General features: G+C 41.3%; 3 protein-coding genes across 5 annotated transcripts in view; 1 reads left to right on the forward strand and 2 right to left on the reverse strand.

Moving 5' to 3' along the window:
* Window positions 1-3,475, forward strand: part of UTP20 (UTP20 small subunit processome component) — a 65,470-nt gene extending 61,995 nt beyond the window's left edge. The window contains exons 60-62 of the mRNA XM_075727911.1: window positions 49-175; window positions 2,168-2,313; window positions 2,661-3,475. Of these exons, the coding sequence (XP_075584026.1) occupies window positions 49-175; window positions 2,168-2,313; window positions 2,661-2,816 (429 nt within the window). The 3' untranslated portion in view covers window positions 2,817-3,475. The remainder of the gene's footprint in view (window positions 1-48; window positions 176-2,167; window positions 2,314-2,660) is intronic.
* Window positions 3,476-3,521: 46 nt separating this feature from the next.
* ARL1 (ARF like GTPase 1) lies at window positions 3,522-10,245 on the reverse strand. 2 transcript variants are annotated; one of them, XM_075727912.1, is made up of 6 exons: window positions 10,220-10,245; window positions 8,221-8,358; window positions 6,757-6,838; window positions 5,083-5,194; window positions 4,113-4,291; window positions 3,522-3,906 (listed from the first exon to the last, which is right to left on the reverse strand). In XM_075727912.1, the coding sequence occupies exons 1-6, from the start codon at window positions 10,221-10,223 to the stop codon at window positions 3,876-3,878; spliced, it is 546 nt and encodes a 181-aa protein (XP_075584027.1). In that variant the 5' UTR covers window positions 10,224-10,245; the 3' UTR covers window positions 3,522-3,875. The 2 variants fall into 2 exon arrangements, with proteins under 2 accessions (XP_075584027.1, XP_075584028.1); XM_075727913.1 differs by lacking the exon at window positions 10,220-10,245 and adding an exon at window positions 9,755-9,766.
* Window positions 10,246-12,963: 2,718 nt separating this feature from the next.
* NUP205 (nucleoporin 205) overlaps window positions 12,964-23,887 on the reverse strand; it is a 53,087-nt gene continuing 42,163 nt past the window's right edge. For both annotated transcript variants that reach the window (XM_075716826.1, XM_075716819.1), the window contains exons 32-43: window positions 23,576-23,767; window positions 23,248-23,369; window positions 22,000-22,138; window positions 21,674-21,800; window positions 20,075-20,151; window positions 18,418-18,546; window positions 17,752-17,878; window positions 16,847-17,013; window positions 16,317-16,440; window positions 15,313-15,441; window positions 14,528-14,601; window positions 12,964-13,262 (exon numbers count right to left, since the gene is read on the reverse strand). In XM_075716826.1, coding sequence (XP_075572941.1) covers window positions 13,110-13,262; window positions 14,528-14,601; window positions 15,313-15,441; window positions 16,317-16,440; window positions 16,847-17,013; window positions 17,752-17,878; window positions 18,418-18,546; window positions 20,075-20,151; window positions 21,674-21,800; window positions 22,000-22,138; window positions 23,248-23,369; window positions 23,576-23,767 — 1,560 coding nt within the window. In that variant the 3' untranslated portion in view covers window positions 12,964-13,109. The remainder of the gene's footprint in view (window positions 13,263-14,527; window positions 14,602-15,312; window positions 15,442-16,316; window positions 16,441-16,846; window positions 17,014-17,751; window positions 17,879-18,417; window positions 18,547-20,074; window positions 20,152-21,673; window positions 21,801-21,999; window positions 22,139-23,247; window positions 23,370-23,575; window positions 23,768-23,887) is intronic.

The following is a 23,887-nucleotide window of genomic DNA, read 5'->3' on the forward strand; positions in this document are numbered from 1 at the left end:
GTTCCCTCCCAACCTTCCTTACTTCATGTCCCACACACTCATTTTCAGAGAAGCTGCATCTTTAAGTTCCTGGGAGCAATCTCAGTGGATCTGGGGAAGGAGAGGATCGAGCCGTACCTTCCAACAATTCTCACCCCTCTGTACAGGGAGCTGAACAGCACCTATGCAGAGCAAGGTAAGTGATACCCTCGCAAAGACTAGCGAAGAGGTAAGTGTGTCAGAGCTGGGCCTCAGCACAAACTCTTCCTGTCATTCCTTTTGTCTGTTGAGGCATAGATGCCATAATTAGTGAATTTCACCTACTTGCAGTCTAACCAAAATACCAGGAAAGGAGGAGAGTGTTTGACAGCCGGAACAAAAATCTGCATGTTGACAAAGGACTGGACTGAAGTTAGGCAGGCTCCTACATGCAAGTGGGTAAAGCTTGGGCATGTGATGTAGTGGAAAAAGTGTCGTAATCAAGGGTGGACTTAGGGTGGCAAGACTCATGGAGTCCTTGCTGAGGAGAGGAACAGAGTGTGGGTGTTAAGGAAGCCAGAGCTAGACTGTTGCTAAGTGCCGTTCTTTTTGAATTGCCGTGTTAGATCTGCTGCGAGGCTTAGGGGCATGAAGATCCATGCCCTACAGTTAAGAGCGTGTTTCAGTTTTAATGTAAACCAGGGTGTGTTTCATGGCAGCTTGTGTTACTGTAGAGCACGGGACTGTACAAGTTGGAATTGCCAGTTTGGTGGTTGCTTGATGTTTTCCCCAAGCTTCCCCTTTTGAAATAGAGAAAAATGACCTTTCATGTGTGCCATGTGCGCACAGTGACTGAAAGAACATAACCTTTGCAGGCAGGGGAAGAGAGCTGTCTGCTACGGGAATGCAGCACGCGGTGTGTGCACGCAGGCGTACACCTATTAAACCGCGCGCAGAACTTCTCCCTGCCTCCTGAGTGAGTCCAGGTCACTCTCTCCTGCTAGATACTACCTGAGCAACGCCACTTGTTTCTCCCTGGAGATTCACCTTTGTTTAAAAGATCTTAAGAAGTCATGCCTGGTGGGGGAAAGACAAACCAATTTCCCTTTTAATACAGGAGACTCTTGGCTTAAGAACAAGACACTGGTGTTTAGATGGTTCATGAAAATGTGATACGTCAAGCATAATCCAATGTTAGGAACAGAACAGACAAAAAACCAAAAACCAGTTACATTACTCTAAATCTGTGGTTTGTACATGCCATGAGAATTCAGTGTGCAGCACTGGGTCCCCACATCTCAGAAAGGGTACAAAAGAACTGAAAAAAGTTGGAGGGCAGTAACAGTATTCTAGGTAAGGAACAGCTGCCTTGGCTGCCATAGTGGTGGTTTGGTGGGGTTTTTGGGGTTTTTTTTAGTTAAGCAAGTAAGAGACTTGGAAAAGATATGGTAGAGATTGACAGTATCGTGAACAGATAAAGATCAACTTCTTGCTCCCTCTGCCAGCGAAAGAACCAGGGGCCTTCAAATGATTTTTCAGAGTAACTGCAGAGATGGTTTTGCACGTGATAGGGGCTGCAGAGCCAGGAAACTTGTGACAAGGATGTTGTGGAGGCAAGCAGCTTACACAAGCTTTTCTGGAGGCTGTACAAGCACTTGGAAGATAGATCTGTTGGAAGACTGAGGGAAGCATTTGTCCTGCTCTCAGTTTTCCCTTAGCATCTCTTGGTAGCCTTTTTTCCCCCCCAGTATCTTTTTTTTTTTCAGCAATTGTAGTTAATATGTTCTAACTAACTAGTGATCCTAGCCATTAAGCCGGCCCTTACTGTGTGTACTGGACAGAGATGCTGACTGCTAAAGCTGGAATCATCTCTATTTCCAGCAAAGTCCATTCCAAAAGAGCCTTGGTGGCTCTATACAGCAAGCTGCTTTTAATAATCTCTGGGGTGCCGTTATCCTTCTGAAAAAAAATTTGCTTCTTGGAAGCATTAGTTTTTGTTTGCCTGTGTGAAGCACCACTTGTGGTCCTCTGGCAAGGCTGGTGAAGAACCAGCAGATTTCAGAAGCACCTCTGCTCTGGTCTCTACAGTATATTGGGCAAGATCAATCAGTACAGTCATCCTGTAGTAAAGAAAGAGGAATCCTTACTGGGCTCTTGGCTTTCATTCCATATACTGAAACGATTAAGCAAGTTAATTTTGTTTTATTAGATCCAACACTGAAGAACCTTTCCCAAGAAATCATAGAACTGCTCAAGAAGTTAGTTGGACTGGAGGCTTTCTCGCTTGCCTTTTCTTCTGTGCAGAAACAGGCCAATCAGAAAAGAGCGATGAGGAAAAAGCAGAGGGCTTTGCAGGTAAGATTCTGCTTTCTATTCTGGGAAAAAGAAATGAGGTTTCTTTAAAGGCTTGAGAGCTGACCAGGAAGGTGAGTTTGAGGAAGAACTTCATCCTGAATTAGGACAGTTTCATTGTTTCCTTTCTGAAGCTTCTCAAGAAACTGTTCTGGCTGATAGCAATGGTGTGCTTTCCTGCTTACCGCTGCTCTTTGGGAAAACCTGGGCAGAGCAGCCAGAATACCTTCAGTTTTGAGGAGCCTAAGAAAACCCATGCATTGTCTTTCCAGTCACCAGTTTCTTAGGAAGTACCTGATGTTTACAGGGACGGCTGTAACTAAACAAACACATGTATTGTCTTTCACTAGACTGTAGCGAACCCCGACATTGCTGCAAGAAGGAAGCTGAAGAGACATAAAAATAAAGCAGAAACCAGGAAGAGAAAAATAGAATTCCTGCGCCCTACCTACAAGGCCAAGAGACCTCGAAGTCATGCACTGAAAGATTTAGCAATGGTGGAATAAAAAGGCTTTTCCTTCCTGGAGGATTAATTTATAAAAAGTAATTTCAAGCTGAAGAACTAATTACTGGGTTTTTTTTTAAAAAAAAAAAAGTATTTACATATTTTAATTGTATTTATTCGTATTTTTCATGCCCTCTTTTCCATCCAGGATCTTAAATAAAAGCTTTTCAATTTTTTTCCAAACATGGATATTTACCAGAGCATGTACAGTTGAATGGACAACCACCAGGATTTTTTATATTAAATTTTACTTAATTTTTAAAAGAGGGGTTATGTGATGACTGCATTCATGCCTGTGAACATCCTAGCTCCTGGAGAGAAAACAGTCTCCCTCCAAACTTTGATTTGTCTTTCAGTTTCTGCAGCTATACTGAGCAACTTAACTGTCATTTCTGGCTAAGCTGAGAGTATGGGAGTAACAGCTCGTAAAGGTGGAAGTTAAATTGAAATTACAGCCCAGGCCCATCAGGGCAGTAGGTGGCTGTTGAAGACATTTATTTTCCTTTCAGAAAATCAGCGCTACGTTAGCAGCTAGAGGTACAGTATTTCTCTCTTTTGCTGTACTTTCTTGTAACATTGCATCTATACTGAAGGCTTCTGAAGTGTAACATCAGCTTAACGAAACCGCTTCAAATGTTCAGCTACGTGGCTGTTAGAACTGGCAGCAGCTGGACTTGTTTCTGTAAGCAAGCAGCACACCTATGAGTACAGCTGACAGTTCCAGATTTTATTAGTGTTTTAATTACACGAATATAGTAGCCACTCAAACATAAAACCACTAAAGGGGGGGGAAATGACAAAAAAAACCCTTTCCCAGCCAGTAAGACTTCCATACAAATTAACATAAGTACATCCTTTAAACAGAAAGAAAGAAATGGAATATTGTAATGTACACAGACATTCACTTGGTTCAGTTTTACAATTCAAGAGAGGCATCCACAGTACAGGAGTCAAACTCAAATCTGTCCTATTTACAAATATTTGTGGCCTGAAAATACTTGACTGCAGAAAGAAGGATGTTGGATAGAGCTGAAACTTCTTTGCAATGGTCAGCTTTGTATCACTGCCTGCTCTTCAAGGCCTCCACCAACCTAGGAAAAAGGTTAAGTCAGTTTACTGAAAAGTAATTTCAATCATGTTGAAATACTTCCAGGAGAAAGCTACTCTTTCTTCTAATATGAACTCTTGTCTTTTATGTCAGACAGACTTTCCACAGATCTAGTCTTCAAAAAAAAGAAAAAAAATACAGTAAAGGGTATTTTTCTAATGAAGCTAGCATAATTAGACTGTTACTCACCATTCCATTGCTTCATCAAGCCCCGTGCCTTTAGTTGCAGAGGTTTTGAATATCTGCCATTTTCGGTCCTTCAAAGCCGGTAAGCCAAGTGCGTTTGCCATTTCTGTGGGAGTCATGGCCTGTTCCATGTCCTGCTTATTTGCGAACACCACCAAAATGGCTTTCTTCAACTCTTCTTCCTAAAAAAACAACAACAACAACAAAAAAAAAAAACCACAAACACAAAACCAAAAAAAAACAATGGGGGGGGAGGGAGGGAATCATGCAAGTTGTTGCAGAGACTTTTACTGAATTTATTTAAGCAGAGAAAACCCACAGAATGAAAAACTTCAGCAGCTCTCATAATGATTTTCAGTTTGCTGATTTTTGTTCTTTAGAAAATTCTTCAGTGAAAGAGTGATATCTACTTTCAACCATGATATCATACTTTCAGCATGATATCACATAGGAGCAATTTCAAAACATGGCCAGTTATGCCTGTTAAATTATGAAACAAGCTGATAGTTGGATTTAACAAGGCATATCAAAGAGCTTGCAGGAATTTTGGGAGAAAAAAAAAAAGTTTTGCTCAACTCATCTTCTTACTCATATTACCCTGTTCTACATATGTTCTTTAGCTTCAAAACATAATAGGATACTAATTACTGTTAATCCTTCAAGGCCTGATTTTGCCACTGCTGAAGTACTGAATAGCTATCCTTGCAGAGAGAGAAATTTTCATATGACCGAAAAGCTACATGTAACTAACTTACTGCCCAGACAGTGCTGCACAAAACTGTGAAATATCTGCAGCGTATTTAGCGCTTTTCAGTCAGAAGTGTTGCACGGGCCTATCATGAGGGCTGAAGTTTCACAAGTGAAGTTGAGCTTCACTTGATTCACAGAATCAAATTTCACATTTGCTCCAAAAAAAGGTTTTAATTTCTCAATTTATGTTCTACTGATAAGACTGTCATCCTTGTTTTCTTACCTCTAACATAGCAACGAGCTCTGACTTTGAAGTGCCAATTCTGTCTCTATCACAGCTGTCCACTACATAAATGACTGCATCTGTATTTGAATAGTAACACCGCCAGTATGGCCTGCAGAAGAAAGATAAGCTCCAGTCATGTAATCTGCATTTTTAGCAGGGCTTTTTAGCCAGATAATGAAAACTAGATTACCCAGAGGAAGTAAAAACTGTCTCTGGGGTGAAAGGCCCCAGGAAGCAACTAGAAGATATCTTCAAGAGGCTACAAAAAGGAACAGACAGTACAAATACTCTCAATAGGAGCAGGGGGGAGGGACGGAGGGAAAAAGCAGCTTGAAAACAGCGAAAGGACAGAAGTGCTGGGGACAGATTTATTTGGTAATCATCCTGTGCGACATCAGGTCCATAACTGAGGGACAGGGAAACAAAGAAAGTTTAAACACACAAGCTTCTACCATCGATAATCATTATGGTCACCAAAGAAGGATAAACAGAAAAATCTTAAATGACCCATTCATACAGGCAAGTAATTAACAAGGATCAAAACAAACCACCTTCTTCAGAATTACCTTACTGAAACTAAAAAGGGAAGGAACCCACATCTTACTAACTGCATCTTGCTTATTAACTAACAACGCTGCACCTCACTAACTAGTGTTCAAAGAGGAGTCACGAAAAGATCATAGAGGGGTACGGAAGAGATCACAGTTATGCATATAATGACTTGCTACAAAACTTGTAAAGCTCACTAAAAAAAAAAATTATCGTCCTGGTTTCGGCTGGGATAGAGTTAATTTTCTCCCTAGTAGCAGGCATAGTGCTGTGTTTTGGATTTAGGATGAGAAGAATGTTGATAGCGACAACTAAAAACATCAGTGTGTTAAGTACTGCTTATGCTAGTCAAGGACTTTTCAGCTTCCCATGCTCTGCCAGGTGCACAAGAAAGTGGGAGGGGGCACAGCCAGAAGAGTTGATCCAAACTGACCAAAGGGCTATTCCATACCATATGACATCATGCTCAGTATAGAAACAGAGGGGGGAGGGGGGGGGGGTTGGCCCGGGAGCAGCGATCGCTGCTCAGGAAATGTCTGGGTATCGCTCAGTGGGTGGTGAGCAATTGCATTGTGCATCACTTGCTTTGTATATTATTATACTATTATTATCATGACTATTTCAACTATTAAACTGTTCTTATGTCAACCCAGGAGTGTTTCTCACTCTTACTCCTCCGATTCTCTCCCCCATCCCACCGGGGCAGGGGGAGTGAGCGAGCGGCTGCGTGGTGCTTAGTTGCTGGCTGGGGCTAAACCACGACATCGTCTATACCTAAATTAAACTTCTTAGCTTTGCATTCTTAAGAATATTTAAGTATCCTTTGGGGTTTACATCACTCACTTCCCTCTTTCTCAGAATGCTACACAATTGCCTACTACACATCTAAACTCATTTTTCAAAGCAAAACTATACAGGTGAAAACATTCCCTTGCTTCTTTCCAATCTGTAGTCCAGAACAGGTTTTACTAACTGAATTGTGTCAGATGAAAGTGCTCTCCTGATGATGGGCTGTTTTTAAAACTTAATCAATTTTCAGAAGTGCCAGCTATGAGAATTCCCAGAACTTAGCACTTTTTAGAGAAATTTAATTATAGGTTTTGATTTTAAGAGATCTATTACCTTATGCTTGTCTGTCCTCCCAAGTCCCAAACTTGAAATTTCAGATTCTTGTATGTCACTGTCTCAACATTGAAGCCAATGGCTGAAACAAAGTTAAACAATTTCACCGTTGGTGATTTTTCTTTATTTTTCTGAAGAACAGGACAGCAGGTTTAAAGTTTTCAGGCCTGAAAGTAGCTACATAATGACGTTTGTGCTTTTTGCAAAGTTACCCCAACAAACATTTATAGCTCAAAACAGCACAGTAATTTTTTTCTTTGAACAATAAAAACACATTGTAAACGTACTGTAGAGATTTGTAACAAATGCCAAGGTTGTTAAAAATGAACAGAACTGTGCCTGAAATCACCAAAAGAAACAGAGCAAGCGTTAAAGGAATGGCCATATTTGATAACAGAGTACACAACTGACAGCAACAAAATGCTAAGGAATGTGTCCTTTGTGTCAACAGCAGATCTGCGCTCTCACAAGGCCACAGCAAAACCAACTTCTCAGCAGCAGACTTGACACTGGGGTATCTGGGAGATGGCAGTAAGGTTACAGAGTATGACATATGTCATTCCTTTTCCTGCCAGCCCAGAGAAACGCAACACACGGAAGTGAACGATGGATGCAGACTGCCGAAAATTTACAGAGGCTGAGATAAGCAAAACCCTAGGGCAAAAGGATTATGGCGTAGTAAACCGCTGGCTTCGAAAAGGTAAAAAAAGACCTCACCAAAGTCAGTTTATCGTGGTCGTTTAGGAGAAAACCAAGAGACATGACAGGGGCTCAAAAGCCAAGCATCCCTTGTCCTTCACGTTACACAGAGTGATCTGAGCCAGACCGCTTCGGCACACACATCTGGCTGTTTGTAACAGGTGGGTATGGCTGCATGAATGCTAAGACAACTGGTGAAATCAGTTACGTTTTTTTAAGTAAGCATCATCTCCTTCCATGAGATCTCACATTGAGTTTTGTTACACTTTCTACACAAAGTAAAGTTAAACCTTCCGACTTCGTCTTCTCTGTGTTAAACAGAGGTGTTTATGTAACAAACTGAAGACCCTTGTCAAAAAAAAGAAATTAAGTATGATTCAGTGACATAATCCTACGTAAAATTTTTTTTGCACAGTAATAACAATCTCTAGAATTCGCATTATAGCTATATTTACAGACAAAAGACTTTCATAGTCAACAGTTACTATTTACTGAACATTTACCTATCAAGAAAAGCCTGCCAAATCACGGTAACAATCTTAAGGTTTTCGCATTCAGCAGGGCAGCATAAAATATGCCTTTATGTAGTAGTTCTATAGCACACACTAACACTGTTATGAAAGGAAGTTCTTAAATACAACAGTGCAAGGCTCCCACAACATTAGGTCCTTTTGAAGGAAGCGTGTAGTGAGTTCAGCTGACCAAGCTTATGTGTTAGAGCTACAGGCAAATTTGCTATTTTCACTAAGGGACTGAACCACTTACTTGGAATGGTGGTAACAACTTCTCCAACTTGTAACCTGTAGAGAATGGTTGTTTTTCCTGCTCCATCCAGTCCCAGGATGAGAATCCTCATCTCTCGAGTTCCAAACAAACTGGAAAAGATGGTGGAGAAAAAGCCCCCTACAAAAAACAGAACAGAAAGATGTTTCAATGTCAGCTCACAATATGGAGGGTATGGAAAGGCAGACAGATCAACCTCATTTCTTACTGAGCAACAGTATGTTTCTTTTCTCCACTGAAAACAGACAAGTTCAGGTTGTCGCCCAGATACTTGCAAGCTGAATCACATTACATTTTCCTGGGTTTATGCTGCTATTTTATGGTAGCTCAATCCAGCAAAATCACATTGCAGCAGCATCAAGCTTCCTCATTGTGGTTAGGATTTTTTTTTCCTTTTCTCTTATTTGCCAAAATCTGAGCCAACTTTTTTTGTTTGTATCGGACTCTGTCTTTTCGGTGCAGGAGACTATACAAGGACATGCCGAAGCCTGAAAGAATTCTTTCTGATGCTTATGGTCTCCCACAGAACCCTCCACTTCTTTCTTAAAATGAAGTATAAATCAGTAGGTATGTGTTAAATCACCATCCATTACAAACTATGAAGCTGCACTAAATTAAGTACATTGATGATACAGAGAAGTCTAGGAGCTGATTTTAAATGCCCTTTTTTTTTCCTTTTTTCCAAAACTGGCTTGCTCCAACACCTCATTTATTCTTTAAATGCGTGTAAGAGTACTTGTGGCCAGACTGATATCTGATTTGTGCCTAGTAGATGTTTAAGTGTACAAAGAATACTAATGTTCTAAGCCAATAACAATGACATTTTTTATTTTTATACCAAATATATCTAATGCTAAATAGTAATTTTGTAAATCCACCTACACCCTGTAAAAGGTAATGAAACACCAAACAAGCTAGAATCACATTTGATAAACACATCCGAGAAGAGACAAGCGAGAGAAGATTTGCAACCAAAATCTTACTGAAAGAGGTTCTGATAAAAATTATTCCCCGTGTTTGCCCTTCTAGGCATCTGCCATGCCTTTCCGGGGAAAGGAGGGAGCAATGATCTTTACTTTTTTCTAAGCCCATCCCATCACAGAAGCCAGGCACGCTACAGACCTGGAAAAAACCAAGAGAAGGTATAAGGGACCATCTGTTGCCAGTTGGCATAGTGCTGCTCAAGGCACTGTTTACTGTGGGATAGGCAGATAACCGTAACAGAGCGGAGCTGCAAGAGGTACTGCAAGAGAAGCATTTCAAGTAGAAGGCTACTATGTGACGCATAGAGGCCTAAGAGATGATAACTCTTTCCTCTCAGTCAGTAACTTTGCTTACTGCCTCTCGTTCCCTCTTTTTACATTCTAATATGCTTTTCCCACACTAAAACACAAGTACGCTAAACACAAGTACACTAAAATACAAGCACCCTCTGTATTAGGACAGATTTATGTTAAATCATTTAACCCCTAGATTCAGGGCCCCTTATTATTCCCTCTAGCAACCCATTACGCACCTGAATCGGGGTTTAATTTAGGCAAGCCTCAGGAGTACAAAAGCGTGACGGCCTTCGACCAAAGGCGTGCTCCTGCTGCGCTGCTCGCACGGGGAGCAACGAACCGCTGAAACCGCCGCCTCCGCGGCGCTGCAGCAGCAGCAGCAGCGGCAGCAGCAGCAGCCCCGCAGGACCACAGCGGCGCCGGGGGCCCGCCCGCCGGCAGCAACCCGCCCGGGCCCGGGCCCCGTTACGAGCTGAGGCTGAGGGCAGGCGGGCAGCTGCCGCCCCGGGCAGAGCAGAGCAGAGCAGAGCAGGCAGGAGGGGAGATCCCCGCCCCGCATCCTGCCCCGTTCCACACCGAGCCGCTCGGCTGCCCCCCGCCCGCCCCGCCGCCGCCGCCGCCCCCCCTCAGCGGCCCCGCGGCCCCCCTTCCCCTCAGGGCGCCCCGGCCGCGGCCGCCTCCCCCCGCCGCCCGCTCCTCACCCATGTCGAGCCGCCGCTCCGCTCCGCTCCGCTCCGCTCCGCTCCGCCGGCCCTGCCGCCGCCGAGGCGCCGCCGCTCGCAGGCTCCACGTCGAACGCCGCGGTGGGTAAACGAGGCGCTCCCTCCCCCGCGGCCCCGCCGTTTCGGCACGGAGCCGGGGCTGCGCCCGCCCGTGGCGAGGAGGGGGAAGGCAGGGCCGAGCGCGGGGCTTCCCTTGCCGTCCCCGCGCGGATATGCACCTGGACGGGGAGGAGAAAGGGACGGAAGATTTTAAAAAGAAAATAAACAAAACAAAAAAGCGACACGCAGCTACAACGTGACGAATCTGCGGCGGCGGAAGCGCCGAGCTGAGGGGAGGGGAGGGGAGCGGAGGGGCGGGGCGGGGCTCCGCGCGTGCTTCGGGCGGGGGCGGTGCCTCCCGCCTGCCGCGCGCGGCGGCGGGGGGGGGGGGGGGGGGGGAAGGGAGCGCGTGCGCAGCGGGGCGTGCGGCGGGAGGGGCGGGCGCGCGCTGCTGAAGGCAGGCACCGCACCCCGCCCGCTTTAGAAAGAAACCAACCAAAGTCCCGTTCCCCCCTTCCCCTCCCCCCCCGCCCCCAGCCGCCACCGGCACTCGCTGCTGCTGAGGGCGCGCCGGAAGCAGCCCGCGGTGGCAGCCGTGCCACCGGGCAGGGCCGACGCGGGCCGCGGGGGGTCCGTAGCCGTGGGTGGCAGGTGGGGGTGCGGGGGGGGAGGGGGGAGGTGGCGGGCGCCGCGGGACGCGCCCCCGGCTGCCACCCAGGGGGTTCCTTCGCGCCCGCGCGCCGTCGCTAGCCCCGGGCCGCGCCAGCGCGGCGCGAGCAGCAGCCGCGGGCGCCGAGCAACGGCCGTTACCGGGCAGCGCGAGCGGCTTGGAGGATCTAGGGCGGCAGAGGGTAAAGGGACGGTCAAGAAGCTACCGAAATTCCACAAAACGAGCCACCTGGTTACCGTGATGACGTTTTCTAAAAGCGTAGTGAATTCCTCTGAGCCTGCAGATTTCCAAAGTTACATTCTTGTATTTCATGAGAAACTCTGTGCCCAGTTTTGGGCCCCTCAATACAAAAAGGACATCGAGGTGCTGGAGCGTGTCCAGAGAAGGGCAGCAAGGCTGGTGAAGGGTCTGGAGCACAGGCCTTATGAGGAGCGGCTGAGGGAACTGGGGTGGTTTAGTCTGGAGAAGAGGAGGCTGAGGGGAGACCTTATCGCTCCCTACAACTCCCTGAAAGGAGGTTGTAGTGAGGTGGGTGTTGGTCTCTTCTCCCAAGTAGTTAGCGATAGGACGAGAGGAAATGGGCTCAAGCTGCGCCAGGGGAGGCTGAGGTTGGGTATTAGGAGAAATTTCTTTACTGAGAGTGGTCAGGCATTGGAACAGGCTGCCCAGAGAGGTGGTGGAGTCACCATCCCTGGAGGCATTTAAAAAAATGGGTAGACATGGCACTTTGGGACATGGTTTAGTGGTGTTGGATTGATGATTTTAGAGAGCCTTTCCAACCTTAGTGTTTCCTAGTTTTTACTTTCATTAAAAAATTAATCCAGCCACCAAGCTGAACATGAAACTAATGAAACTAATATGAAATTAATTATTGAAATTAATATGACTATTAATTTAATATGAATTTAATAGGAAATTAATTATTCCTCTACCCTTAATTGGTTTAGTGGTGGACTTGGTAGTGTTAGGTTAATGGCTGGACTTGATGATCTTAAAGGTCTTTTCCAACCTAAATGATTCTATGATTCTGTTATTTCCTGTTTTTCACTGAGATAGTGGAGAAACAAGAAAAACCCCACTGAGAATCATCAGACAAAGTCCAACTACATAAACCAGTAATAATCTAGCTGCTCCTATGGAACAGCTAATAACCATCATCTGATAGCAGGGCTATCATCATCCCTCCATAAAAGATGATGTAATTCATGTAATTACTTTGTGCAGATGAATATGTATAAAATCGTAAAAAATATGAAATACTAAGTAATGAAAACTCAGGGGAGACAGAATTTACAAGAACACATAGAGAAGTGGGCTTTAAGATCAGACAGTGTAAAATGTAAGATCCAACAGGTCTCATGTCAATAATAAGTGGTTACACTATTTTTTTTTTTTTAAATAAGAGACAAGGAGATACAAATATCTCTTATAAGACCAATCTGTAACAACAGAATCTGCCAGCAAAGCGTGTTGGCTTCCTCCTCATGCATTTTATTCTGTCTTTATACCACTGTTCCACCAAGAACAGCACAGAAAACTTTACTCCCCCAAGCCCCAAGAACCAAACTTAAGGCAGTCACCTTCCATGACTTTCCCCATTTTTTTTTCCCTTATCTAGACTTGTCCAAAGAGAAGCAGCTTGTACTCTGTCAGCTGGAGAAAGGCAGGACAAGAGAAAGCAGAAACAAGCAGATGACAGTGCAAACTGATCACATTTCACATAGAATCCACACCAAGGAGTGATTACACTGTCTGCAAGTGCTGGGACTTGGAAACCCATGTTTTCATTAAACCTGTGTGTGAAGCAAGGACAGCATAAAACAGACACACACCTTTTAGTTTTCTCTGAAAGCATCCATAAATGTAATATCACAGTTGCAGAACTTCTTTTATTTCCTTTATGTCCTCCATTAGAATTCTTTCTTGCTTGAAATTTGACAGTAATCATAACTCAGTTAAAAACAGTCCTTTATTTTTTCTGTCAAGCTGGGAGCAGTAGGAAAGAATACACAAAACTGATCCATAGGGATAAGAAAAAAAAAAAGTAACAAAATATTTTTGACATTATTTAGAAAATGTATGATCTATAAAATCCAATGATCCAGAAGGCCCGCCCTAGTACACTGCTTCAAGGGGCAAGCAACGTGTATCAAGAGTCTTTTAGGTCCTTGATATCCTTAGGAGACCACGGATGCGTCTAACAAGAGCTTGAATAAAGGTGTATCGTGACCGAACCTTAGAATATAACCCTTCGATGTCCAGAAGCTTCTTCTGCAGAGATTCACCAAAGCTGTTCGTGGCTTCAATCTGAAGCTGAGAAACAAGAGATTTGTTGCAGTCATCAATACAAAATCTTCTCTTCCCGGAATGTCAGCTTATCCATCATCAACTACCTGTCAACCCTTTCACTATGATTTATGCTCTAAACCACTCTCAAAAGTATGCTTTTTTCCCGATTCCCCTAATAAGTATTACTTGAATTCTTCCCTTATGTTTTTCTCTCTAAATTATATAATGGATAGCCTTTCTATGGAGGTTTTTTGGGCCACTCAGAGCATTTACAGTTTATCCAATTAGCACCTAACAACCTCTCCAAGTATCAGGAATTAAATTCCTGTTTTAAGAATTAAACAGTCTTATATAACTGAGCTTCTTCAGTTGTAGTCATACAAACACTTCTTCCAATTAAAATTTTCCTAGTCCTTTAAGGACTATTTAGGAGTTAATAGTCCATGTGCATAGACAAGATTTTTTCATTAATACATATGTAAACACATATACAAAAATACATATGTAAACAATCCCTGAAAAAAGTAATTACACTCTAAGTATTTTAGGAAGCTGTTACTCTATATTTTACTTTTGAACAAACGAAATAAAAAGACAGATGCCTCATCACAAAACCCACATACAACCGTTCTTATAATTCTAGATGTTATAAAAGTTCTTGAGACTGCACAGGTTTTTTCTGCACAAACGGTGGTAGAAATGTCAGTGGGATTTATTAATAAAAATTATCTTTTCTTCTGCCACCCCTGCATGAAATTTACACAAACTATTAAATCACTGTGTAAGCAGAAATCACTTCTTTGCTAACATTCACATTTTACAGTCTCCTCAGTCTCTGCTACCCTTTTCGATCTCATTTCTCTACAGCTTAGCTACAGCTAACCTTTAGTAAACAGTATAGGATCACAGAAAATTGGGAATCCTGCCCTCATATTGCAAGTCTTTCGAGGATAACTGAAGTTTTCAGAAAGCTATTATTAAAAAATACATACCATTTGACTGGTTTATAAGAGGAAAAAGATGATTTTTTTTTTTTAAGTCTAGCTCATTTTTCATTTAACTTTCTGTATTAAGACCTGAAAAAATGTGTGCAGCAGCACAACTGCTACCTGCTTCATAATACTTTCCAAAAAAATTTTGCAACATTTCATTCATCCTAAATTAAGTTATATCCTGTTGCTGTTAGCACAGGTTGTTTAGAGGTGGGAAAACTACAGTCAGACTGCTCTCAATAGCTGTATGGTGATCAAGCGCATTCTGTACTTTTCAGTAGACTTGTCAGATCTCACCTGTTCTATATCATGCTGGCTCACTCGATTCAGTCCGCTACTGAAATCCAAGTGAGGCTCTGAACCAAAGGAATCTAGTGGTAGAAAACAAGACGTTAAAATTATGTTGGCTGCTCCACACTATCTTCTCCACATCAAGTTACAGAACCAGTTTAAAACGCAGTGTTCCAAATTGGTCAGTAAACTTGTGCATTAGAAATGACACAATTTTTTTGACTTAAATGATTTAGAGAAAATATGTTAAGTAATAGCCATAAATAATTTTGATCACACAACATGGCACTTTAAGCAAAAAGCTCCTCCCCAGATCTCTTCTCCCTACTTCCTTCCACTCTTAATTTTTTTTTTTTAAACCAAAATTCAAACAAACTTAAAATCTTCTGATGAATCAATGGTGCCTACAATTCTAAAAATACTTTTAAAGCCTCCAATATTAATTTTAGTTCTTAATTTCATCTTAGATTATTATATGGAAATATTTTCCTGTAAATTGTTTTGAATCACTGATCTGATTACATTATTTGAACTTCACTTGTTTTGAACAACAGAAATAAAAAATACAGTTAATTTTACTTTTCTTTGGAGGTTATGTGTAATAGACAAAACCCCAAAATCTATGACTCAACAATATTTGTATTGCCAACTCTCCGGTGGAAAATCCAAAGGTATGCCAAATTCAAACAAAATCTCTTGTATTAAATATAAATGACAAAATATTAATAGTAGCAAATCAGTTTTAAAGTTAACCATCAGAAGTTATTCAAAGGCACTTTGAGAAATTTCACCTTGCAGCCTTCCTTTCTTAAACGACATCCTGGAGGACAGCAGTGTGTCTTGGGAGTCAGTGGGCGTGCAATGCAGTAGATAGTGTTCCAGATGACGCCAAAGAATGAAGAGACATGTTTCTATAATATCTGTAGACGCATCTAAGTGAAGGAGTCTAATTTTGTTGTCTTCAGATTGTACATTTACTATATGAGCACATTTACACACTTTGAAGCATCTGAGGATGTTAGCTCAGCCATCTGTCACCTCCTCCAGCAGAAGCTTCTCACCCCCATCGCTACGGCCAGGTAATGGATCGCTTGCACTCTCCTTACACAGCGCAGTGCTGGTTAGGTTACTTCCCTGACTGCTACTCACCCTGAAGAGGGTTTAAACCAACACTCTGCACCAGGGCAGAATGTGAGGGCTCACCTGAGTTGTAATGACAGCTCAGTTGCAGAGACAGTGAATTAAAGCTGAGGTTATAAAGCTGGGGATGGCAGTAACATCTTAAGTTACAACAGGTAGGTCTGCAAGAGCACATCTTTCCCAAAGTAGGTTTCAGAGGAAAATTCTGATCCGCTGCAGACAATTAGTTTCTATGTGACTAGGTATTTCCATAGAATTACTGGTGTTTATGAGATTAGGTTTACGCAAGGTTGACTGTAAGACTGGAAACTCCAGTTGCTCTGATAGGCACCTCAAAATTATTTTTCAAAATATTTCTTCCACCACACTTGCGAGTGTGTGTTGTGTGAATGTTCAGTGGGTCTGGATACTGAATTGAAGATTCCAATGTAATGTTGCAGAAAGTCCTAGCAGGGTCTCCATGATGGAAAATATTTACATTCTGACAATAGCAGAACAATACCCTCTTACTAATTTAGTTTTTGGTATTTCACACTTCCTTTTTGCAAAAAGCATTGTTTGAAGTGGTCAGAAATCTACGTAAAAAGAACCTGCTCCTATTTCTCTGCTTTTCTGGAGTATCACCTTGAGGGTCATTTCAATTTTAGAAGGATACAAGAACAGAGAGAAAGCAGCTTGGCTCGGTTGTTTATTAGCTTCACCAGGCGTCGCCTTGCCAAAACATATTTTTGGGAAGTGGAGATTTTGTCAACCCCAGCTGGCATAACTGACTGACACAGCTGTGATAAGAAGAAGAAAAACAAGAAGATTGTAGCAAATCACAGACCATCAAAAGAAATAAGCAAATAAAATTACTTATCAATATCTAGAACTTCCTTGTCAGCTACTATTTCTTCAAAACTGTGCTCTCTATTTTGAATTCGCATAACCTTGCTGACCAAAAAATGGTGAAATTAAACGTATCCCCAAACAACTATAATGAAAATCACAACTTTTACAAAGTTAAGCCCAATATTTTCCCTGAAGTTTTACGTCACTCATTCTATGGACCCCTTCATCAACAGTAGAAATGAATACGCACAAGAACCGGAACTATTTACTTATCTAAGATGCTTTGGAGTCTCTGTCAGAGCTACATCTAAGTTACAAACAATACAGAGACTACAGAATCAGAAGAACTGTTACCTCTTTTATTTCATCTGGTGGGAGTTGCTCCACATTTTGCAATTTGTTAACACTCTGGCGATGGCTATCATAGTAACTGAAGAAATCACTAGTGCTCTGTTTCAGCAGGTAGACGATAATGCCTAAGCCAGGCAAGTGCCAGTATGGGACCACTGGTGCTTGTGTATCTAGAAAAGATGATGAACAAGTTATAATAAATTTTAAAAAAAAAAATTAAAAGAGCAAGAAATCAGTAAGGTATGCTCTCTGTCAATAAAATAGTAAAAGACATGAAAGCACTGGCAAGTTTGTATTTTATACTTCTGTGTCAGAAGTAATACAAATAAAAGCCTAGGCAAAAAGTTCTGTGGCTGCAGTACTAGAAGGCAGTCAGCATAGTACAGTACTGAGTGTAACACATGAAATGTAACTAGACCAGAAGACTTACTATTTAAATATTTTAACCACTTGGCTGCATAATAGCACACTCTAAACTCTTGACATGTGGCCTAATGAAAATTTCCAGTCAGCACCAAACACATCTTACATGTCATAAATAAGGTCCCAGTTTCACATAATATAATCCAGCACAGATGCCGAAAAAAGAAATCCTCACCTTCCCCTGTCTTGTGCTATTTATTTACATACTTTTTTTTTTTTTTACTGATATATGTATTTGAGGCTGCCATGGGAAGTGAATTAAAAAGGATTTTTGGTCACGTTTGTTTTAACTTGGATTAGTTTCCTGATTTGGCTTAGTGCAAAGCTGCGCAAGCATGCGTTCCAGAATTAGAAAATGGGGAGCTACAGGACTGGCATAAAGTGACTTAAAGTGTACGTGAAACTACAGCCTCTGGTTCATTATTTTATACTAGCCCGAATGTCACACCATTCAGTCTCATAAAATAGCAAGCCAAAAATCTCACCCTGACGAGGGCCATCTCGGTTGGTTGATTCTGACAGGCTAGGAGTAAACAGACAAACAGCGTGCTGAAAACTGGGAGCGCTTTGCAACATAAGTGATTCACAGTATTCCATCACGTTTGCACAGATCTGCCAAAAAAAATGACAGCATGTCAGTTACAATACCTACAGGCGTTGGAGCATTAAATTTTAAATGGATAAATGTCAATAAACAACATGTTTTGCTCCCTCTCTTCTCAGCAGAATGCGATGATTCTCTTTTCTGATCAGTTACAGCCTCTCTTCTATTTCAAGTCTGGGACCTGCAACCTTGCCTCTTTCCCAAAGCTGCTTGTTAAAATTTCTGGTCAATTTTAAGTCCCTTTTGGATCTAACTTAGTGTTAGCCATTGCCCTCTATACGCAGCCTTCATTTCAAAAATTTCCGATCAATTTAAGGCTTCGAAGTTCACAGAGTTTGTACTCAAAACAATAATGGTTGCTAATGCAAATTTAAGTAACCAAATTTTCAAGGTGTACTTTAAATAGAAATGGAACGTGGGAAATAAAACCAGTGTAGAGCATTACCGCTATCTTATGAAAGAAAGCACGGCAACTAAACAAATCTGCACAGCAGGTAAAATATCGCAGTTTGAGACTGAAAGTTCTAGCAGCTTCTTGTGTCCTTACCTGCTGCATGGCCAACTCAGTTTCATCCCTCTTGTTCACTCTGTCTCCCTCTGCGTTATCATCTTGCAGTTTAAACTGACGTAGTCTGTCTGAACCACCAAACCGACTTAGAAGTCCTAAACACTGGCGCTGCCATAAGAAATGAACATTTTAATTAGTGTCTCAACAAATGAAGTGTGTGATTCTTTTCACTTGATACATATCCCATAAAACATAATAGGAAGAGAGCAATGCAGATAAAACTTCTAGCACTTTGTAAATGAAATTTAAATTTTTAAAATACAATATTTTGATTCACCTTTAATTATTTTAAAAATTAATGGCACCCTAAACCAGTTCCTTGAGAAATGAATGCAATTCAAAAGTGCACAGCTTTGTCTTATATCTCTTCCAGACTATTATACTGACTAGCATCAATGACAGTTTAGGTTTACCTATTCCCGCCTTTGCCTATATAGACAAACTAACAAAATCTGGATATGAAAATAATAAGCTCCATAAAAACAGAGTGTAAAACCCAATTCAATAGTTTCATAAAAAGAAGTAACAATCAATACATTTTTTTGTACTTTACATGTGGCTGTTAAGATCACCAAGTGCCTCAGACTATAAGCCAGTTTTGTGTGGAACGGCAAAAAAAAGATATCAAAGATTAAAGATTTTTTGGGAATTACTTTTGGGGAAGAGTAAAAGACTTAAATCCTTTTATTACTTGATGAAAATAACAGGACAAACTAGAGAGAAAAGTGACAATAACAGATGACTGACACAGTAAAACTCTGTATAACCAAAAAAAAAAAAAAAAAAAAAAATCTTTCTGCTGTCCCATGGGAATTTCTTGCTGACATGATGCAGCAGAATGCTGAGTACCCCAGCATTACAGCAATCACTTACAGCTTGCTACTTTTCTTCAGGATGGTCAGCCTAATAGTTACTATCAAAGTGTCCAGAGAACACATCCTTCTCTTGCAACCAGGAGTGTTTGATAGGGCAGCCCTTTGTACAGATAGTTTTCAGTGAAATATTTCTCTATGAAGTCCTTGCTCACACGAACCACAAAGCTTCAAAAACATTGCCGGATGCTGAATGCGGAGCTGTATAGAGGTCTGCAATGATAGCTTTTGAGCAAGACTTACTCTATCTTGGCTTTCATTCTCATTTCTAAGTCAGGGTTATTTTTAAAAGGGGAGGAAAGAAATAAAACACTAGCATGTTTGATACTCCAAACTGTTGAGCTAGAGACGTGCTTGTGGCAAAAGTGGTAACAGTATTTCTGCATTACTTCACATGCTTCGGTGTTGGCCTCAAATTCTTCCTCTCCACATAAAGTGAATCCTAAGCCAGGGATGGAAACAAAGTCCCTGATGCAACTCTGATGTTGCAAAATGTTATCTTTTCTACTTGGGGAGGCAGGGGGGGATGACCACCACATCCAACCCAAAAAACCAAACCACCAAAAACACACACCACACAAACCACCACACTCACACACAAACCACCCCCACCCCCCAAAAAAACCCAAACCACCACACATTCTTCTTAATGGTGGAAAACATCCCTTTCGTAACTGCAACTAGTCAAGAGTACAAAACCGAGAAGAAACTCATCTACATAAACAATTCTAAAAGGAGAAGTGTTAAATATACAACTTTATTACCTGAAATCGGCCTATATGCCCTTGCAGCTCCATCTGTGTCCCTTCATTAACATCAATGTCCAGCTCACTTAGCACTCCTGATAAAAGATATAGCCATTAACTGTTTTTTTTTTTCAAAAGAAAACAGATTTATGCTGTATATACATTTAAATTCAAGCACCGATGAGAAAAATTTCAGCCAAACATACAAGTTATATTTTGCGCATTGTTTGAGGAGAACATTCAGATATGAATGCAGCTCCTAGGAGATGCACAAGAGCATGTAGCTTACTGTCCTAAGTAATTAAAAGGTGGAACGGGGAGGAAGGGAGGTTAGCATGAAAACTGCAGCTGTTGTGCAAAGCTCAGTATACTGTAAGCAAAGAAACATTTGGGCTCAACCAACCGCTCTGCACTCCTTTATATTGTAGTCAGACATCTCTCCTGAACAAAGAAAGCCATTAAATCAAAATAGAGATATTATTTTGAAATGGCAAGCAAGTCTTCTAGCATGCTGTCCTGGTTTCAGCTGGGATAGAGTTAATTTTCTTCCTAGTAGCAGGCATAGTGCTGTGTTTTGGATTTAGTAAGAGAATGCTGATAACACACTGATGTTTTAGTTGTTGCCGAGTACTGCTTATGCTAGTCAAGGACTTTTCAGCTTCCCATGCTCTGCCTGGTGCACAAGAAACTGGGAGGGGGCACGGCCAGAAGAGTTGATCCAGACTGACCAAAGGGCTATTCCATACCGTATGACATCATGCTCAGTATATAAACTGGGGGGGGGGTTGGCCGGGGAGCAGCGATCGCCGCTCAGGAACTGTCTGGGTATCGGTCGGCGGGTGGTGAGCAATTGCATTGTGCATCACTTGCTTTGTATATTATTATTATCGTTATTATCATTATTATATTGTTATTATTATCATTACTATTTTACTTTATTTCAATTATTAAACTATTCTTATCTCAACCCAGGAGTGTTTCTCATTCTTACTCCTCCGATTCTCTACCCCATCCCATCGGGATAGGGGGAGTGAGCGGCTGCGTGGTGCTTAGTTGCTGGCTGGGGCTAAACCATGACACATACAGAAGAAATCACTATACCCATCACAATAATTATTAGTCTTCTGTGAAGATAAGTCACCCAAGAGAAATGTCAGTATGCTAATCCACAGTGCTTCTCCCTGGAAGCTTTCTTTTTCAAATAAATAAAAATGGAGAAGACATTAACAAAGAAATGGGTATGCAAACAATTTTCTGTCTTCATTTCCTCATAGAATTTGCTGAATGAATATTCTTTTTGAAGATACCACATACACTTTGAACACTACTATTTGCAAGTCATCTCAAAGACAAAAAGTACTTACTGTCAGGTAGCATAATGAAAAGAAAATGGGAAGTCAAATGCATATTGACAAGGGCACTATGTCCACTGCAAATCCACCATACTTACTTCAAGAACAATTATTTAATGTTTCTTTATTTTTCCCAGAGCTCTACATATCAAGAAAATTCTGTATTGTAGTAGATATTCCCTTATATGTCTTATGTCCTTTATAGGAAACAAAGTCTGAGACTCATGCAGATGGGGTTAAGAGACTTCAAAACTGCAGTTCCTACCAGGCAAAGCTGCCTTGCTGATTATTCCTGTCAGGGAGGCCAGCTCCTGGAGAGATCCAACACTAACATCTTGACACCTCAGGATTGCCTGGATAGTATCTGAATGGGAAATTAGAAACTGCAGAACCTGTACCACAAGAAGAAAAGGGAAAATATGAATGACTCAAAATTTAGCAGTGAGCAGAGAGGAAGCAATGTTTTTACTTTTGGAGAATTTTAAAGTGATCTCCCATACCAGTGAGGATGGGATTTTTAAAAAAGCTTACTTTCAGAGCAAAAGAACACATAATTTCTTTCAGTGAGCAGTAGCATCTTTTAGAACTTACCTGTCCTGCTGCTTGCAGGTGTTGTGCCATGCTGGATGTGAGGATCACTTGGCAGAGTTGAAGAGCTGGAAGAAGAATCTGGCGATAACGTTCCACTGGAGCCGGAATGAAGACTGGGGGATCTCTCATTCCATACATTCTTAAGAGGTTTAAACAAGGGGGGGGGGGGGGGGAAGATGAAAGGTAAACAGTGCAAAAGAAGTGAAGCCCACCAGCAAGGCAGAGCCTCAGCCTACAATCACCCCTCAAGAACCTGCAAACATTCGTTTTTCAATAATAGGTCTGTACTTGAACTAAGTTTATATTAGAAAAGCAACAAATTTATGATACACACCTGCTGCAATTTACCTAGAAAGCTGCTGCCAGACATCTTCTCTAAGCAGAGAAAATTACTTCTTTGTACTATACTATATTAAATCAGATTACTTTGTTGTAGATATATAAAACTAAGTATTCTCAAATATTTTAGGAAGAGGTGTGCTTAATTCTAAAGCAACTGGCAAATACAGTCCTCTACAAATGCCCTGTAGGCTTCATACAATCTTATACATCTCACTGGAAAAAATTAAGACTTAGACAAGTATTCTGTTTAAAAGCACCGAAGTGTTTGAACCCCCAGTGTATCACTAAGAACTGTAAATTCAAAGCAAGGACCGATGTTTGAAATCAACCAAGGTGATTTCCCCTGATATGCAATTTCCTTCTCTGAGATCTTCTCTCAGTCATCTCACAATGACTAACAACATGGCAACATATCAAAAAGCTTGTCAAGCAATATATAACTGTGATTTTATTTTTTTTTTTTAACACATGATAAAAATTCTGAAATAACATTTACTTCACTGCTCTCTCATTAGTGCTTTAAGTGGGGAGGACAAACTCTGCACTTTTTGTTCACCAACTGCAAAGCCCCCAAAATAAGGTTACAGTGTAGGTTGTTTTTCAAACATTACAGTCTAAATGATATAATAATAATAATAATTAGACAATTCCTATCTAAGGTATGGAACAAATAAGATCTTACATAGTCTAAGTAACTGGACAACTTCACACCCACTTATTTGGAATTTTTCTCTCACTAAAAGGTAGTTTTAAACTGAACTGATAGGTTAAAGAAACACACACAGACACACACAAAAAGAATATACCCACAAATACTTATTTAAAAGACTTGTGGCTATAAAAAGACATCATATGCTTCCAAGACTATATTACAGTTTCAAAATCAGCCAGGGAACCAACACTTACCCTTGATGGTCTGTTTCGGGTCGCATGTCATACACTTGACACTGTGCCAGCCTCACTATCACTCCAGACCGCAACAGCTCTAACGCCCCTTGCTGACTTTTAGCTACTCTAGTGAGGAATGCCTAGAGAAGGGTAGAGAAGGATAAATATTGGAGATACACAATGCGACTTACGACCATTTTCTCTCTTGATTTTAACATAATTTCAAATACTATTATTTTAGTAAAATATCTCTGACTACAATCAATGTGAAGTATGGACAAACAACTTTTATTAAAAAAAACCCAAAAAACACCATACCACAAAATCATTTCTGAAGTATTCTTACCATTTTGGACTCATAGGTGTACAGCGCTTTAAGCAAAGGGGGCTGAGGTGTGAGCAAGCTCTGAAGAGCCAGATCGTCATCTGCTAGGCTATCCACAAGCACCTTCAGGTAGCCGCTATTGGAGAGATACAACAACCACTGCTGCTGCTTGTCTACTGAAACAATACGATCAAGCAAAGCCAATGCCAGCATCTGGAATGGGGGAAGAAAAAACAAACAAAACAAACAAACAAAAAAAGAAAAATCAGAACAGAATTAAATCTGTAAGATCAATGAGATTTCTAACAAATACCTAGAAATACGAAATGCTAA

This window comes from Pelecanus crispus, chromosome 1 (genome assembly GCF_030463565.1).
Source record: "Pelecanus crispus isolate bPelCri1 chromosome 1, bPelCri1.pri, whole genome shotgun sequence".
Taxonomy (NCBI): Eukaryota; Metazoa; Chordata; class Aves; order Pelecaniformes; family Pelecanidae; genus Pelecanus; species Pelecanus crispus.

What these genes read in the sequence shown, in the direction of transcription:
- ARL1 (XM_075727912.1), bottom strand. An exon ending in AGTTGTTACCACCATTCCAA is followed by an intron (nt 6,839 to 8,220) that starts GTAAGTGGTTCA and finishes ACTTTGTTTCAG; the next exon opens with CCATTGGCTTCAATGTTGAG. An exon ending in AGCTCGTTGCTATGTTAGAG is followed by an intron (nt 4,292 to 5,082) that starts GTAAGAAAACAA and finishes TTGTTTTTTTAG; the next exon opens with GAAGAAGAGTTGAAGAAAGC.